The following is a 20,150-nucleotide window of genomic DNA, read 5'->3' on the forward strand; positions in this document are numbered from 1 at the left end:
GTGCCTGGCTAGCGCTACCCAGCCCGTCTCGCTGGCTTCTGCGGACCATCAGCCTAGGCCAGGGTTCCTCAATTAGTTTTTACTGAGGGCCGAATTCTGCCAACAATACCAAGCCAAGGGCCAAATTATTATTATTATTATTACAATTATTATTTTGTTAAACTAATCAAAAGATGGTCACAAGATAAATATTCAGATTTTTTCCCCAGAAGTCTGTTTTATTCAAACAATTATGAACATTTTTGCATTTAGATACAGAAGAACTTTGCCAGTTGAATATTAAAAACAAATGAACAAAAAAAATCTGGATCTCCATGTCTGCCATTCAAGTCAACTGTTCCTGCTCATCTCCAGACTGGATCTCTTCTCTCCACTTTCCCTAATTGCAGATTAAATTATTAGATTTGTCAGTATTAATATTTTTATGCTTAGATTTTTTTAGGGGGATCAAACTGTAACACCGTTTGTCCCAACCAGACACGACGCGATAAAAAGTATCTTTTCCTCCTTGTAGTTTTTCTCACTTCTGCCTCAGAGAGTGGAGAAAAGGATGTGAACGAGTGTATGTTTGCTGGTAAGATGTGCTTGACAGTTTGTGGTGTGGAAAACTGTGCACTGATGGTTTTAATTTTATTAATGAAGAACGTTGCAAAGTCGTCAGCTGTTAGAGTTGATGAAGGAGGCGGAGGAGCAGGCCCGGACTGGCCATCGGGAGCACCGGGAGAATTCCCGGTGGCCTGGCGGCTGATTTGGCCCGCTGCCCTGTTTTTGGCTCATGTCTGTTCTGCGCTTCCGTCAAACGATTCCAAACAGAATCGATACGCGGGACTCGATGAAAGAGAGGAAGCGGCCATAAGAAGCAGTGAAATGTAGCAACATCACTGACCAGTTCAGGGCTTCAAGTGCAGGTCAGTTTCATCTGTATACAGTATATGCTAGATGATTTTGTCTTTATTAACGTAGTTGAGTATTAAACTGCTAGTATCTATTCAGTCAGATGATCAGTCAGAATACTGGGCTAAAGTACATCATTATCGATTGTAAAGTTACATTAAAAATTTTAGCAGAGACAGATATTCACATGGATTTATTGTACAGGTAGGGAGGGAGCTAGAGCAGACAGCAGAGTCACAACCTAATAATGCAATAGTATGTTCAGTATTAAGAGTTGTCAGTAAATATAGGCTATTGTACTAATTTTGACATTTAGGCACTTTAGAAAATGTGTTTTAATTTAAAAAAAAAAATTTTTTTTTGTTAAATAGGGCATTTAAGTAATTTTAAGATAAATAACATTCTGTGCTAACAAATTGAAATGAGGTGGTTGTTTTCAAAAAAGTAATGTTTACTACTTTTTTTGATACTATACATTTACTAGTAAAACCACGGTTGATGTTGATGTTTTTTTCTTTGTTTTGTTTTGGTTTGATGTTCAATTCCAATTATAAATTATATCATTTTATTGGATTTTTTCCGGAACAAAAACTAATTTGGCCATCAAAATTGAACATAATTTTAAATAAAAAATTATATAATTTTATAGTATTTTTTTCTGGACCAAAAACTAATTTTGAGCATCAAAATTGAACAAGGTAATATTTTTATGTTATTTTTCTGGAACAATTTGGGCATTAAAACTGAACAACTTTAAATTATACAATTATAGTATTTTTCTGGAACAAAAACTAATTTGGGTATCAAAATTGAACATATAATGTAAATTATAATAATATAGCTTTTATGGTATTTGTCTGGAACAAAAGCTAATTTGACAAAATCAAAATTAAACCTAAATTTCAATTAAAAATGACAATTTTATAGTATTTTCCTTGAACAAAAACTAATTTAGGCATCAAAACTGAACATAAATCGACACTAAATACAACAACAACAAAAAACTTGTGGAAATACATCAAATCACTGATTGCACTGCAATAATGCATTGCAAATGAGTTTCCTGCTGCTAAAGGTTTTGGCAACAGTCTCACGTGCCATAAAAGCTATTAATGTTTTGAAAGCTGCTTTTGAGGAAGTATTACTGATTGCTTTGCAATAACACATTGCAAATGAGCTTCCTGGAGCTAAAGGCTTTGACAAGTGAGAAATGTCGAGCTGTATGATACGTCTAACCTTCACTGATAAGGTGTTGGCTACGATGCCGTCCACAGTGCTTTCTGTGAAGGGGTCGAAGTGCTTGTCCGGTCGTCTCATGAACTCTGGTTTGAGTCTGTAGCCGCTCTTGCCGTTGTACTCGTACATGCCGAGGTTCAGCTGCATGGACAGATCTGAGAGAGATGAGAGAAAATCAACAGCTATAAAGTCTGATTTCTGTGGACATTTCATATTACAGCATATTTGTCATAAGCCTCTCCCAGAGCGTGTTCATTATTCATCATCTCACCGATGGTCTGAAAGTTGAGTGCTATGAGCTGACAGCCGGCGTTCCAGAAGACCTGCGGCATGTAGTTGGAGGAATCCACGCGCGTTCCTTTAGGATAAATCCTGCTCAGCTGAAACTTGTTGTATCTACATGCACACGGTTAAGGGAGCGTCATAACGAATTACACCGATAAATCAATAAATCAATAAATCATCCACCTCCATCACAACCAGGACAGACATGTGTGATCATCACAACATCACCTGACAAAACATTAAAGAGGTTACATTTTTCAGAAAGACTTTTTTCATATACAATGATTTATTTCTTTATTTTATAATTGTATTTTAATATGCTTTTCAAAAAAAAAAAAAAAAATCTACTTAATTTGGCTGATTTATCTCCTAGTGTTGCTACTGCTGACTAAAACTAAAACTATTAAAATAAAATAAAATATATAAAAAATTTTTTTTTTACTAGAAATTAGGGAAAAAAATATAGACATTAGAAAAAATGAGGAATTAGAAATCTTGACTTGGCATCTCACTGAAATAAAACATTATTATTTTTATATATACTTTATTTAATTTATATAATGTATTGAGTATGTATTTTAATTTTTTTTAAATTACCATATTTTGTGTTTTTCTGCAACAAAAAATGATTTGGGCATCAAAATGGAATTTTAAAATTTAAATGATAAATTATATTATTTGTGTAGTTTTTTTTTCTGGAACATTTTTTTTTAACTTTTTAAACATTATTATTTTTACATATACTTTAATTTATAAAATGTATTAGAATGTATTTTTACATTTTAAATTATACATTATCATATTTTCTGTCAAAAATGTCCAAAAACAACGTGGAACATATATTTTTAAAATATAAATTATATCATTTTTATAGTATTTTTCTGCAACAAAAACGAATCAAAACTGAACACCTAAATTATAAATTATATAATTTATTACCGTTTTTATATATTTAAAAAATCTAGGCATCAAAATATACATATACGTATACATTTCGATTATATTAAAATAAAAATATAAAATATTTTTGTATAAACACTGTGCAAATGTACTTGACTGTCAAAAAAATGCTATAAAAATCGACGATTAATAAAACAAATGCAGTTCGGTGTCATTTATGTCAAATGCATACATCTTAAGGTATCACATCTAAATATATACATGTGTGAATTAGAGCATAATTTTAGTGAATAACAACTTAAATTTCAGTCCGTTCTTCACACAAACATATTAAATGGCTTTTGAAGACTTGCAAACCGGGCATGAGTGAGATGGACTACTGTTCTGAAATCTTCCTGACAGATTCATAAGTTCTGGCATAAATAATAGATGTTCTTGTCCTGGTTTGCCGTCAGAAATGCGGGCTGTGTTTGAAAGGATGCTCGACGAACTCCACCGGCGTCTTGGTGAGATGCTCCAGTGCTTTGGTCTCCACGAACGACGACATCTGATAACTGCGTTTGCTTTCTGAGAGCAGACAAATCTACTTTTAATGAGATCTTCATATCAGCCAAGACTCCATCATGTGTATGCAGTCACACTTACTCTTGGAAATCTCAAACGAGTGGAACTTGGTGGGCTGGATGTAGTTGACCAGCGTGGACATTTCTTCAGTGGCAAAGGCTTCAGATCCTGCTGTACCCTGAATCAAAATCACAAAAACATCAGTGTTTGAGCTCATGGACATCATTTTCTGAAGGCTGAGCACCTCATTTCACAATTTGTTGAGAAAATTGTATATTTTAAGAGTTTCAAGCCTTATTTTGCACTCCATTGGTGAAAACGTACACAAGAGTTAAAACATTGTATTTACAAGCAGAGTAATTAACTTCTGCGCATGACCTCAAAATGACCAATCAATCCGTTTCAAAATGAGACTAAAAGTAAAACTATTAACTATAAATATTAGACAAAAAACCTAAACTTAAAAAAATATAAATTAATTAGAAATAAGAAAAAAAACAAAAAAAAACACAGAAATAAAAAACAAGTAGAAATTAGAAACAGTTACAAATGAAATAAAAATAAATTAAAGCTATATAGAAATATTAAATAAAAAACCTACAAAAATAGAATTTAGAAATGTTGCCTTGGCAACTAACAGAAATAAATAAGTTTAAGCTGAAGTGCTAAAATGACTATAACTAAAACTGAGATAAAACAGATTAAAAGGTATATAGCTATATAAACAGCTTATTACAAATTCGAAATGTTGAAATAACTGAAATAAAATAGGTTATTTATATTGATTAAAAAGTACTAAAATAACTAAAACTAAAATAAAAAAAAGCTACATGGAAATTAAAAAGAAAAAAGAAAAACTTAAAATGACAAAAGCACATAACAAAGTTACTCAAATTTCCACTAAAATGAAAACTGATGAAAATATGAATCAATACTACAATATAAAAGCATCATCTCTTCCTGACCTCGTCCATGGACTTCTTACAGTCATCATCATCATCATCTTCATCCTCATCATCCTCAGCCTCCACCTCTGCAGGCACTAAAGCTGAAGAACAGAATCAAATCAAACTTCAGTCAAATCAAATGCTGAGTTTCTCTTAAACAGCGGTTTGGACGCGCTGAAGAAAGGCAGAGCTGGTGTGGTGTGAGAGAAGAACCAGAGCTCAGACACTGAGGGTTAAGACTGAACTCAAGAGACACACTAATGAAAACGCTCTCATCATTTACTCATCCTCGAGTTATTTATTTCACACACGTCATTTCCAAACAACAACCGCCAACAATCAGTCTCCAAAAACACCCCACTTTCATTCATGGGCTAATCCAGTTCATTTGTGCAAAAATGTCAATTATTTATTTCATTATTTATGTATTATTAAATAAATAATTTAAAAAAAATGTACATTTATGGGTGATTTGTGCATAAATCTAAATTATTATTATAATTTTTTTGGGTGAGCTGTTTAATTTGTTGCACAAGCAAATTATTTATTTATCCTCAAATAAATAGCAATAAATAAATTAGACAACTGTAATTTTTGGCTGATTATGTAACGCAATTATTTATTTATTTATCATTAAATAGCAATAAATAAAGTAAATAATTGTCATGCACATGAAGGGGTGATGTATTTATCTATCATTAAATAAATATCAATAAATAAATTACATAGAATTGTCATTTTTGTATGATCTATTTCATTTGTGCATAAACATACATTATTTATTTATCATTAATGATCAACAAATTAAATAACTGTATTTTTTAGGCGATCTATTTCATTTGTGCCTAAATATAATATTTTTTAACTATTTACATATTATCAATCTATTCATCAAATATACAATATTTATTTGATTGTCAGCACTTGCATTAATGTCCTGCTGGCTGCGCTCTCCTGAATGATGTGAAATGGCTGTTACAGGTGACTCCACACAGTCCTGCAGCTGTTCAACATCTGCTTTCTGCCTCAGTGCTGTCTGGACTCAACCTTTCAGAGCCCTCGCATCCACACAAACACACGCTCAAATGTCATCCGCTCGACTCCTCAACCTCGGCGTCTGCTTCTGCTCCGCAGTCACTCGCTCGCTCGCTCTTTCCACTTGCTAAAGACAGACGTGAGCACAGACCCCATAATAGCTGACTCATCACAGATTTTCCTGCTACTTTTGAAAGATTTGAATGTACCGTGGAATCCGGCAGCCGCTTGCCAACAAATGTCAGATATCAATGGCAAAAAGTGTTCTTGGTTGTCTGTATTTTTACTCCCAAAGCATTTAAGTTGTCCGTCTAGCACAGTGTTTCCCAACCGGGGTGCCGCCATCACCACAATATCAGCTGACAAAACATTAAAAAGGTTACATTTTTCAGAAAGACTTTCTTCCATAGACAACGATTTTTTTCTTTATTTTATAATTGTATTTTAATATACTTAAAAAAAAAATTAAAAAAAATCTACTTAATCAATTTGGCTGATTTATCTCCTAGTGTTGCTACTGCTGACTAAAACTATTAAAATAAAATAAAATATTAAATTACAAACTTAAAAAAATTAAACATTTACTAGAAATTAGGAAAAAAAATATAGACATTAGAAAAAATGAGGAATTAGAAATCTTGACTTGGCATCTCACTGAAATAAAACATTATTATTTTTATATATACTTTAATTCATAAAATGTATTAGAATGTATTTTTTACATTTTAAATTATACATTATCATATTTTCTGTCAAAAATGGCCAACAACGTGGAACATATATTTTTAAAATATAAATTATATAATTTTTATAGTATTTTTCTGCAACAAAAACTAATCAAAACTGAACACCTAAATTATAAATTATATAATTTATTATCGTTTTTATATATTTAAAAAATCTAGGCATCAAAATATACAATTTAGAAACACCTACAAATTTAAATTGTATTTTATTTACAATTTACAAATTTAATTGCAATATATTATATATTATATTATATTTACTATTTACAAATACAAATGTAATTTTAATTTGTTATACATTGCATATTTACAAATTATAATATTATTAAATAATTATAACAGAACATTACAGTATATTGTATAATTACAATAAATTATAAACTCTACATTAGATCTACAACTTAGAAATGTAATTTTAATGATTTTTTATTATTATTTTAGAACATATTATGCATCCATCCATTCTCCAAATTATTCCATCCATTCTCCGCTTATCCTATAGGATCGAGGAATTATATTATATTGTATTATATTATATACAATTTACAAATTTGATTTTAATTTATTATATTATATTTAATATTTACAACTTTACAACAAATTTATACACATTTATATTTTATTTACAATTAAACAATTTTAATTTTAATTTATTATACTATATATTTACAATTTTCAAATTTACACAAAATGCTAATAACAGCAGCACTACGGTTTGTATATTTTCAAATTTCACCGTCAGTCATGTAAATTAATATTTAAATGATTTTTTTTATTTTTTATTACAAATTATTATTTTTTAAATTAATTATTTAATTAAATATTTAAAATAATAAACACTTAAATTAATTAATTAAATCTTGTTTAATTTAGCACTGTCTGACTCAGTCATGCAGATTTGAGGGTGTAATACCTGCGGGTCCAGCGCTGGGAGACGACGGCTCAAAGACGCTGGACGAGTCGCTGTTGGTGTTGGACGCCTGCTCGGACAGCTTCTTCTTAGTGCTGCCGTCTGAGGGTTTGGGGTGAGATTTCTTGTTCTTGATGAGGATCTTTCCCACGAGCTCATGAGGGCTTGGCAGAGGAACGCCGGACTCAAGCTGAAACACAGCAGAATCAGTCAGGAGAACGCTGGCTGATAACAGAGCACAAATGCATCAGGGACAGAGACACTTACAGGATATTTCTCCAGAGTCTCAGTCAAAAGAGCGTCCCCGAATATCGATCGGCAATATTCTGCCATTTTGGCTTGCTGTTTGGGGCTGCCATTCAACAGAAACACATGAACACATGAAATCCATTTTTGCATAAACAATGAGTAACAAATTAGCGCTTCGCAACATTTGCTGCATCAACAACAGTAAATTACAGTATAAAGTCCAAGACCAAGATGAAATCTGCAGACCGTTTTATCATTTCTTTGCTGATTTAGGGGGGAAATTTGGAAAATTCTGTTGAATAGATTTAAATATGGTAATAAACAAAATGCAGCAAAAAAAAAAATCATATTGGAACAAAGCAAAATAAAATAAAATAATAAAATAAAATCTTCACTGATTTAGGGGTAGATTTTGAATACTGCAGAATAGATGGTAATAAAATTATTGGAAGCTGAAAGCATAATAAAAAATAAAATAAATTAAAATAAAATAATTAAATTAAATTAAATTAAATAAGAAATAAAATATTGAATACTGTCACGCTCAGGTCGAGACAAGGCACACGAAGATGAAGATAATCTTAATAATATAATTAATAGTAATCCACGATGATGTAGACTGGGTGACAACAGTAACAAACTATAACCGGCCGAGCACTGAACAAAGGAGTAAGCTTAAATGAGGCAACTAATGAGGGCAACACAGGTGCAGGTTCCTCCAGCCACGACGCCGATGGAGACTGGCAGACCCCGGCGATCCCACCGCACCGATGGTGGGCTGAGGGTGAGCAGAGGGGCTGTCAGGAGACAGCGGAGGCGATGGTGAGGACTGGTGCAGAGGTGATGGGAGAGGGAGGCTGGGCAGGAGTTCAGGATGATCAGGGGGCTTAGTAATGGTAGCGCCAGTGATAGGGGAACGATCTCCGTGGTCGTTGTCCCACAGGCAGATAGTTCAGGGCAGATAGACAGTTCAGGGCAGACAGATAATTCAGGGCAGACTGACAGTTCAGATGATGGTGGGAGGAAAACGGGCATGTCCGCATATAAATCCGAATCATAGTCCACTGAGCTCGGCTCACCCTCAGCCATGGTGCAGTGGATGGAGCTTCCCTCCGCGCTCTGGCTGTCCATGGCGATGTCCCCCGTGGCGAGCTCTGTAGCCGGATCTCGCACCTGGTCTGACGTCACAGGCTCTGGCTCCGGGGCGATCCTCAGCTCTGTCGCTCCTCTTGGCGATGGCTCGTCGGTCCCAGTGGGGCTCTGGCTCTCCATCATCGGTGGGCTCAGGGTCTTGCTCCGCGCAGCGGGGTGATGTTGGGCTGGGCTCTGGGTCAAGCGGCGTTCTAGAGCGGGGCAGGATGCTCTCCAGACACCGGATGATCGCCTCCCTCCAGTTAAGTCCCGTGGGGTCAAGGAGGTCGACGGGGCGGTGGCAGTTTGCCCCGATCTTGAACAGGGACTTCAGCGTCTTGTCGTTGAAGGTGGTGCTTACGGCAAAACAGCTGAAGTCCCTCGCGAAATCCTTGATATCCTGGCTCCTCCGAGCAAGAGCGGCGGATCTCGCAGCGAGCTCCATAACAAAAAAAATACAAAAACTTTCAAAAAGGAAACAACAGGGTAAACACGCGGCGCACTTTCACTTCTTTGGGTCGGTTATTCTGTCACGCTTAGGTCGAGGCAAGGCACACAAAGACGAAGATAATCTTAATAATATATTTAATAGTAATCCACGATGATGAAGACTGGGTGACAACAGCAGTAACAAACAATAACCGACCGAGCACTGAACAAAGGAGTGAGCTTAAATGAGGCAACTAATGAGGGCAACACAGGTGCAGGAACTGATAAAGAACTGAAGAAGATAATGACCTAATGAACTAAACTAGGACAGGAACAGGAAGGGCAAACAGGAAAAGGAAACACAAAAGACAAATCTCAAGTCCATAATAGTGACAAATATAAAAAATAGAACAATAACCTAAAATTAATTTGATATTGATTTAGGGAGAAGTTTTGTAGAATTCTGCCGAATTGATTTAAATATGGCAATAAATAAAATATCCTAAACTCTTATTAGAAGTTGAATGCATAATGAAATAAAAATGTATAAATAAAATAATAAAATAAAATAAATAATAAAAAATATTGGTTAAAATAATCTAAAATAAAAAATAAAATATGGAATAAAATAGCATCTTAATTTAAATATGGCAATAAACAAAATGTACTAAACTCTAATTTGAAGCTGAAAAGCATAATGAAAAAAATTTAATAAAATAAAGAATAAAATATAGAATAAAAAATTAAATTGATTTAGGGGGAAATCTTCTAAATATGGTAAAATATGTAATATGGTAATAAATAAAATAAGCTGAAAGCATAATGAAATAAAATAAGATAAAATACAATATACAATAGAATTAAATAAAATTAAAGAATTAAATAAATAAATCAAATAATTATTCAAATAAAAGTATTAAAATAAAATTCCAAAATTAGCACCTGGCAATGTTCACATGCATGTCATTCTGGGAAACTACATCTGCAGCTGTGATGTGACTGAAGTGAAATTCCCCGACTGCACGCACATCATGTCATCTCTGATTTGATGCAGAAAACGAAGCGAGCCAGCGCGTGTGACATCTCACTAGACAACAATGATGACTGAAAACAAATTATGCATTTCAGAGACACTTCTAATCGCTCCACTCTTTGTTGCCATAGTTGCAGTCGGCCCCGAGGAGCCGCGGCGCTACGGGAAGAAAACCAGCAGCGTCTACACTTACGAGTCCACATGATTCTCAAAGGACAGGATGACCGGGAACGGAGACGTCTTAAAAGCGCACTCTGCTATGGCTTCGATCACTTCCTGGAAAACAAGAACAGATTGAAATGAATTTAGTTTGTCTGAGTAATTTATCTAACAAGAAATATTTTGATATGTCATTGTGGAATAGCTCCATTTATATTGTTTATTTCTCTTTTTAATGCAGTTATAATACTAAATGCATATGCATAGCTGATTTTTATTATTGTATTTTCTATTTAACTTGTTACTGAATACAATGTACTTTAATTAGGCTTTGTTTTATTATATAAATTAAACTAAATAAAAAAAATAATGAAATAATAATAATAAAATAATAACAAATTAGGTAGAATTCTGCAGAATAGATTTAAATATAGGAATAAATAAAATGTACTGAACTCTTTGTGGAATCTGAAAATAATAAAATAAAATAAAATAAAGTAAAAATGAAAAAGTAAGATGAAATCAAATAAAAATAATAAAAAAATGAAAAAGTAAGATAAAATGAAAAAAAAAGAAAAGAAACACAACAAAATAAAATAATATCTTTGGTGGTTTAGATTTAAATATGGTAAGAAATAAAATGTACTAAACTCTTTTTAGAATCTGAAATTAAACAAAACATAGAATAAAATAAAGAATAAAATCTAAAAATGACAATAAATATACAAAACTCTTGGAATCTGAAATCATAATATAATTAAATCAAATCAAATCAAATCAAATAATTATTAAAAAATTAAACAAGCATTCACGGGACTGTAAACTGCAGACAGTTTTTGTATGGGACTGTGTATCAGGCAGTGAGAAAATGACTCAGTGCACCAATTATTTTTTATAGAAACATCTCCAAAAGCAGAAAATAGCTCCAAGTTAAGCACTACTTAACAGTGTGCACTGATGAAAGGCTGTGTGAGAACTCAATGGTAACCTAACTCTGGTGAGCGTGTGGTGGGTCACCTTGAAGGAGATTTCTGAGGTCATGGTGAAGCCGTGTGTGATGACGGGTTCCTCCTCCGCCGTCCGGCCCTTCCAGCAGTCCAGCTCCACACAGCGACAGCCAGACAGCAGCGTCTGCCGGTACATCTCAACAGAGGAGTTCCCCGCGAGCTGCCCCGCTGACAACACACACACACACACACACACACAAACGCTGACTGCATGCACAAACTAACATGCACTCACACAAATACTTTACTTGAGTTGAAAGCTTGTTTCCACCATGGGATCAAACAAAATAAAAAATGTAATTGTGACTTTTTATCTCACAATTCTGATTTTATAAACTCAGAATTGCACATTTAAATTATTTGTAATTCTGAGAAGAAAAGTCTGAATTGTGCGATATAAACTCAGAAGAAAAAAGTCGCAGATACCTTTTTTATTCTGTGGCAAAAAAAAAAAAAGTCAGAATTCCAAAAAAACTGAGAATTGCTATTATTTTAGAGAAAAAAAGTTACATTTGTGATATTTAAACTAAGAATTTAGAGAAAAAAAGTAAAATTTGCGAGAAAAGTCAGAATTGTGAGATAAAAAGTCATAATCACCTTTTCTATTTTTATTCCAAGGCAGAAACAATCTTCGATAGTATGGACTGCATTATGATACTTTCATGTTTTTTGTCCCTTTTTTGAGCTTGACACAATTCTTCTTATGCATTTTATAAACAAACAAAAAACAGAATTCCAAAAAAACTGAGAATTGCTATTATTTTAGAGAAAAAAGTAAAATTTGTGATATTTAAACTAAGAATTTAGAGAAAAAAAGTAAAATTTGCAAGATTTAAACTCAGAATTCTGAGAAAAAAAAAGAGTAAAAATTGCGAGAAAAGTCAGAATTGTGAGATAAAAAGTCATAATCACCTTTTCTATTTTTATTCCAAGGCAGAAACAATCTTCGATAGTATGGACTGCATTATGATACTTTCATGTTTTTTGTCCCTTTTTTGAGCTTGACACAATTCTTCTTATGCATTTTATAAACAAACAAAAAAACAGCAACATCGTATTGGCTTGAATGTCATAAAGCTGAAAATAACGAAGACAGAAGATTCATTTTTGGGTGTGCTGTTCCTTTAAGAACACCAGTTGTTGCGTGTAGCGGTTAAGTGTGTACTTTAGCAGCACTGTGTGTTAGATTGGTACATTAGCAGTACATTGACCATAATTACATTCATTATTCATTTCCTCTTTGTTTTTGCGTCTAGCATGTTCTCAGCTCCCTCTCCTGATAATTGCCTGATAACTCCTCTAACACCATATTCTTCTTCTTCTTAGCAGCTTTATGCAAACTGATTAAAATAAAGGCTACATTCGAACTTTGTTTAGCAGATCATTTCAGCTTTAGGACTTCAGTCTACTTTGAGATTTTGCAACTTTATGCATCTTAAGAAACTTAAGAGATATTTTAGGGAAATCTAAGGGCTATTTTGCCATTAAAAAATCTATCTATCTATCTATCTATCTATCTATCTATCTATCTATCAGCGAAGCCATTTAAGCAGGTGCTATAAAAAATCAAATGTATTATTATAATGAATTATCTAATAAATTGTGTATTTGCATTCAGACAGGAGTGTGTGTGTGTGTGTGTGTGTGTGTGTGTGCTTCCCTTTGAACAGTGTTTCTTTTGACTGTCTTTGTGATTTAATATTGTAACAGGTGGTGTCTTCTTTTTGCTATCCTGGGTTAATTTAAATTTTGTCAGGATTAAACCTGACTGGCGCCAGAACATTTTCTTTAATAGAGCTTATCTATGCTAGGGCGGCCACCAACGTTACAGACTGGCCCCCGAACAGGGACTTGAAAACATGAAAACTTGAATACTTGAAGACCTGGACATTTATTTTTGTGAATTGTTTTTGTTGGGGAATTATTGAAACCTTATGGTAAGTTGTTGAGGGTTAAAGTTTTTTTAACCTTAAAAGTAAACTGTTGTGTTTTAGAAATTCTGTGCTTTTGATTATGGGAGTGTTATTAATTGGGAAAAGCTTAAAAGGTTTTTTTTGTGTGTGTGTGTGTGTGTGTGTGTTGAGGTACCTGTGAGGTAGGTGTTGTGGGACGAGTTGATGAAGTACTGAGAGAGAGGGAAGGTCATGTCTTCACTCTGGTCCAGTTTTTCTGGAGGAATGACGCTGTTCTCCTCACTGATCAGATACCTGGCGAAGCCCTCCACTGAGATCTGCCCTGTTACACAATTAAGATAAAAAAAGGTGCATGCATCACATTTCAGTAGAGAAGACAATAGGCATCATTTCAGGACTTTTAAACTGCAAAATTGCATTCACAACCCAGCTGAATCCTGTAACGTGTTATATTTTGATTATTACTATCATTCAAAACTTTGAGGTCGATAAGATTTTTAAAAATGTTTTTGAAAGAAGTCACCAAGGCTGCATTTATTTGATTAAAAATAGAATAAAAATTTTAAAATTGTAAAATATTATTACTATTCAAAATAACACAATAAAGAAAACTGATATAAAAAAAAAAAAATAATATAAACATGTATTTTAATAGTTAATTGCAAAGATACAATTTCTAATTTTCATTAATAGAATAAATTAATGAAATAGAATAAAAATAGTAAAATATTATTACTATTCAAAATAGCTGTTTTCTATGTGAATATCTGTTAAAATATAATTTATTTCTGTGATCAAAGCTGTATTTTCAGCATCATTACTCCAGTCTTCAGTGTCACATGATCTTTCAGAAATCAGTATAATTTTTGCTGCTCAGGAAACATTTCTGATTATTGCATTTTCATGCATTTTATTTTTCAGGATTCTTTGAAGAACAGAAAGTTCAAAAGAACGGCATTTATTTGAAATAGAAATCTTTTGTAACATTATAAATGTCTTCAGTGTCACTTTTGATCAATTTAAATTGTCCTTGCGAAATAAAAGCATTCATTTCTTTCAACAGTTGAGACGATTGTGTATTAAGTTCATGACAGTTGAACACTATGCATGCAACAGAGTTGATTTCACCTCCGAATATTCTCGCTCTCTTTCTCTCTTTTGCACCTAAAGTAACAACTCGTCTCGTGGAGTAAATTAGCACTGCGATTGCAAACAGACTTCATATTAAACTCAAGCTGGAGATCAGCGCTCCCTAAACAGCACTCGCGGCTGAAGGGAAGCCACTCGGGGACGAGCGTCCCCCGTGACTCATCCTCACCAGCAGTTTACATTAATTAAACTTGTTCTTTGCAGAGCTCCGGAGGTAATTAACCGCGGCCCTCTTTTCTAGGACGGCACGGCGCAGGCTGGATGACATGTGTCAGAGCAAATGCAGGGGGGATCGCTCCAGAGCAAACAGACACCGAAATAACACCAACCACCTTGCTGTCGCGAAAGGGGAGTCAAAAGGGTTTTAAAGACTACAATTACCACACTGCTGAAATTCGGCAATTGTCCTGTCGAGTTAAACGAAGAACGAAAGAACAGGATTGCATCTGCTTTCACCGTCCTGCATCCTAAGGTGGTTTTCAGGCCTGTTCAGACAGACATTTTCAGAGGGTTTTGTGCTGGTTTGGGCTTGTCTGAACTAGTCTGACCAACCAATCAACCGTTTTATGTGACTGCCTTAAAATATAAACAGTTTTAACCCTATAAAGCTATGGTATCATATTTGATATGCAATTTTTTTAATGATCTAAATGATTAACATGATCACAATTTTGCTGATAATCCTGTTGTTCAAGTCTGAATGATAGTTTAGAGGGTTTTTTTTATCAAGTAAAAACTCTTTTAGTGTAATTGTACAAACGCTTCATGTGTCTTTCTGCTGTCAAATCTTGACTGATTTTGATCAAGTAAACGTCAGAAAAACTAATATTGTTATTTTATTAACTTTTTAGTTTTAGTTCATTTAGTTAATATTTTGAATTAGATTTTTTTTTATATAGGTTCTGTTTTCATATTAATTTTAGTTAAAGTTTTGTTGTTTTTGTCATTTTTTGGTTTTATTTATTGTCTAGATTGTTTTTATTAAGTTTTTAGTTTTAGTTCATTTAGTTAATATTAAGAATTAGATTTTATTTTTATATTTTCTCTTTTAATTTTAATTTTAGTTAATTTAAGTTTTAGCTATTTTGACGAGTGTTTTGCACTTTTAATATGTCTACATTGTTTTTGTTAAGTTTCAGTTTAGTATACTTTTTGAATATTTTATTTTATTTCAGTTAACATTTAATTTATTTCAATTAATGACATTTTTTATGTTTTTAGTTTTAGTTAGCAATAATAACCTTGACTTCAGTTGAGTAAATCATCATCATCATTATCATTTATTTATTTAGGAAAAATCATGTTCAAACATGAGTATAAAATATGATCATCAGGCTTTTGAGGAACACTTTTCATCTCTCAATCAGCACTGGATTGCATTGCATTATATGTATGGATCATTTCAATCTCATCTTACTAAGACATATTATTGGAGATATAGAGTGATGACTGATATTTATATAATTTTATGTCATATCTGCTCTACTGTTATAAAGATCTCATTGATTTACATTACAAGCATCAGAATTTCATCACTTTTTGTCCATAAAAATATCAGCATCTGCACCAAATTGCATATATACATATATATTAGTCTCTTAATACAACTGAGCTGTTTTTCCATCATATTCTCACTATATATATATATGATGCTCAACAAAAAAACGCATATGCAACCGTTTTCTAAGATGTGTTTTTATATTTTGTCTAAAGTTTCAATAAACTCTTCCATTTAAAAAAAGATGTGATTATTTCATATGTCAGGCTTTACAGGGTTAAAGAAAAGTTACATGATTATTTTAACAGCCATTTCAAATACAAAAATAAGCACCTCGTCTCCAGCGTTTACAGACTATCGGACAATGACTGTCGCTCGGGCACAATATAATCCTGCCGACGCAGACCATTCCCGCATTTATAACCCGATTGTTCCTCCAAATCTACAATCAATAGCCTACTACACAAATATCAGCGTCTCTCGTGTGTCTGCTGTGTCTCGTGTGGGCGTTCGCCTGTCCTCTGCCTGTCTCTGAGATCGTACTGAGAAAATAGAGTCACTAATCTGCGTGACAGCAAGGTGTCATGCTAGAACCGCCAGCTAAACAGCCCGATGATCATCCTCATCTATGGCCATCGCTGGCCCCTCTGGGCTCAATGTGCCTGATCAATCACCTGTCACGCTAACGTCCGCCTGCGCATTATCATCCAGTAACCTGATCTCCAGTTCGGCCGTGGAGAGATATAAATAACCCGGCTCCACTGCAGCGTCGGACCGCATCTCGTGAGTTATTGTTGCTATGGTAATGAAACGGTGCAGAATGTTATGGAGGTTTTGTTTTCTTTGCACAGAATAAGAAAACTCAGAGACTCTGTTCCAAAAACAAGTGCACTTCCTCGCTGTCTGCTCTTCTAAGGCGACACCCTAACAGAAACAGATCCTTATACTGTATATGATAGATTTGCAATGTATAAAAGTACATACTGCACAAAAACGTTGTTTAAATTAATTTTTTATTGAATCAAGCTATTTAATTATCAGTATAGAGTATATTAATTAGCATATTAATATACTAATACTTATAAACTAAAATGTACTTATATAAATTTGTTATTTATTTGTATTCATTAGCATTTGAAATTAATGAATTTACATAGGCAACATCCAATAGATCCTTAGAGGATTTAAAATATATAGATATATATAGATTTAAAATGTATAAGCATTAAATATATATTGCACAAAAATGTTGGGTGAAATAATCAATATTTAATTGCATTAAACAATTAAAATTTATACATTTCAGTCTAGAATGAATTAGTATATGAATACACAAAATGTATACTAAAATATATGTATACTAATATAAATAATACACTAAAATAAATATATACTAATGATATTTTTATTGATTAGTACAAGTGTTAAATCCTAACTGAAATATTAAACTATTAATATTTCAAACTAAAGTACTATGTATTAAACTATTTATAACTATATTTTTTTTAGTTTAGAATCAACTAGTTAATTAATTAGTATAATAATATAATACTTATATACGAAAAGATACTTATAGTATACTAATATAAAAATATACAAAATAATATATATATATATATATATATATACTTATTAAATTAGTTATTTACATTCTAAAGCAACATCCTAAGTGAAACAAATCATTATAAATGTAAGTTTTAAAATACATAAAAAACACAAAAAGCATAAAATTTCATACTGCACAAAAATGATGGGTAAAATAATCAGTTTTTAATTGGATTACACCATTTATATCTATATTTTTCAGTTTAGAATGAACTATTATACTAATTAGTATAATTATATTAATTAGAATATTAATATACTAACTACATACCAGTGTTATTTTAGTATCATTGAGATACTATTATAGTTTTTGTTAAAGTTTTTAATTAGATTTTATCTTTATATTTTATGGTTTCATTTTAATGTTAGTTAAAGTTTTAGCAATTTTGTTGTGTGTCTTTGCCAGTTTTATAAATTTTTGTTGTTTTAATTAATTTTTATTTCAGTTTTAGTTGTTGTTGTTTTTTTGTTCAAAGTACAAGTTAAACTAAATGAAAATGAGAAACCGATTATCGGAAACTAGCTGAAATAAAATACGTTTAAGTCTGTTATATTTTATTTTATTTTATTTCAGTTAACATTTATTCTATTTCAAGTAATACATTTTTTATGGTTTTAGTTTTAGTTAATTAAAATAATGTTTTAAATGAGATATTTAAAATGTTTAATAAGCATAAAATACATACTGCACATAAATCTTGGGTAAAATAATTTAATTAAAATAATTATAGAATTTATATCTATACACTTCAGTTTAGCATGAATTGGTATTAATTAGTACAATTATATGAATTAGTATATTAATTTACTAAAAGATACTTACATACTAATATAAATAATATACTAAAATAAATAAATACTAATAATATACATATTTAATTAGTGCTTATAAATGAGAGATTTAAAATGTAGCCTATAATACACATAAAAATACATACTGCACAAAAATGTTGGGTAAAATAACCACTTTTTAATCTGATTAAACTATTTATATCTATTATTTTCAGTTTAGAATGAATTAGCATATTAGTTAGTATATATAAAAAAGTATATTAACTATTCATATTTTGTTTCCCATTATTTGCTCCAACGTCTGCTTTTCAGCGAATCAGGTAGGGTGAAAGTCACAATCTAATTAATATTCATGACCCTGTGTGCTGATTCGCTGACAGACAGCGAACCTCCTGAGAAGGACGTTAACAGGACGAAATGACTAAGAATATCTGACAAAAATATGCATGTTTATATTTAGCCGTTGCAACAATGTTTCAGGCCTAATTATTAATCTTTCATGCCGAAAATTCTCAAATGTGACTCATGTTTCTGTAAAGTTAATATTTTCAAACAGAACCTGATATGAGCGTATCCATGGCAACAGACATTTAAAACGGATGGGATTTATAACGGGATCATTCCTGGTTAAATTCAGAGGTTTTTGCTGTTTGAAGCGACAGAGAACATCGAAATACAGGAATCCATCAGTGTTTTAATGTGGCTGTCAATCAATAAGTTGAGTGGAAAAACTAATGAGGGATTAGATTTCATATTAGCATGATGATGGGACCAGACGGAGCTCGATTACAAAGACCTGATGTCTTCTGCTCTTATATAAAAGCAACACCTCATGGGAACGCGAGGCAAAACCCTCCCACGCAATTATCAGCAATTAACAATTACATGGAGCTGTCTATCAGCGATTGATGGAGAAACACATTGCAAACAGAGCTAATCGCCGTCTTGGGTTGCACTGCGGCACATGTCACTCTCAGGGATGATGGGATACAGAGAAAACACCATCCTGCCAGGACAATCAATAGTCTGTGCTGCTGGATTCAAAGCAAACTTCACTCAACACACCCAAGCCATGCTGCATTTGAAAGCTGTAGCGAAGGGGAAGATTTTCAGTGAATTATGACTAACAAAGTTTCTCTCACAAAGCGTCACATGACTTTAGAAGATTTGCAATATTGTGAACGAGTCATTTGAAATACTGTTATGGTGTTAGTTTAGTCACTGTGAACTAGAGCTGAAAGATTCATTGAAATAAAATCAATATTGCAGATTTGTAATGAGAAGCATTAATAAAGCTGTTGCCAAAAATGGAGACGCTTAAGGGCTTCATGCCGTTTTCCGCCAAAATAAAAGCTTGATGGCTTAATGCTTGGAAATGAAGAAATTAAGGCATAAATATAATAATAATAATAATAATAATAATAATAACAATAACAACAACAATAATAATAATAATAATAAAAGTATTATTATTATTATTGTTATTTATTCCTATTTTATTAATATTGTATTAATATCATTTATTAATAATATTAGTAAGAGTACTACTAAAATACTAGTAGTATATTATAGCCATACTGATACATAATCCCAATGTTATTTTGGCCAAATTGTGCAGCCCTACATACAATCAAACTATTATTATTATTATTATTATTATTATTATAT

General features: G+C 32.4%; 1 protein-coding gene across 1 annotated transcript in view; it reads right to left on the minus strand.

Moving 5' to 3' along the window:
• Positions 1–16,865, minus strand: part of LOC107728323 (1-phosphatidylinositol 4,5-bisphosphate phosphodiesterase beta-1-like) — a 33,984-nt gene extending 17,119 nt beyond the window's left edge. The window contains exons 1-11 of the mRNA XM_016538453.1: positions 16,760–16,865; positions 13,614–13,760; positions 11,536–11,693; positions 10,553–10,635; positions 7,785–7,869; positions 7,521–7,707; positions 4,845–4,927; positions 3,961–4,057; positions 3,798–3,882; positions 2,402–2,526; positions 2,131–2,285 (exon numbers count right to left, since the gene is read on the minus strand). Of these exons, the coding sequence (XP_016393939.1) occupies positions 2,131–2,285; positions 2,402–2,526; positions 3,798–3,882; positions 3,961–4,057; positions 4,845–4,927; positions 7,521–7,707; positions 7,785–7,869; positions 10,553–10,635; positions 11,536–11,693; positions 13,614–13,760; positions 16,760–16,865 (1,311 nt within the window). The remainder of the gene's footprint in view (positions 1–2,130; positions 2,286–2,401; positions 2,527–3,797; positions 3,883–3,960; positions 4,058–4,844; positions 4,928–7,520; positions 7,708–7,784; positions 7,870–10,552; positions 10,636–11,535; positions 11,694–13,613; positions 13,761–16,759) is intronic.
• Positions 16,866–20,150: the final 3,285 nt, after the last annotated feature.

The sequence above is a fragment of the Sinocyclocheilus rhinocerous genome, unplaced genomic scaffold (genome assembly GCF_001515625.1).
Source record: "Sinocyclocheilus rhinocerous isolate Xijiao unplaced genomic scaffold, SAMN03320098_v1.1 scaffold1364, whole genome shotgun sequence".
NCBI lineage: Eukaryota > Metazoa > Chordata > Actinopteri > Cypriniformes > Cyprinidae > Sinocyclocheilus > Sinocyclocheilus rhinocerous.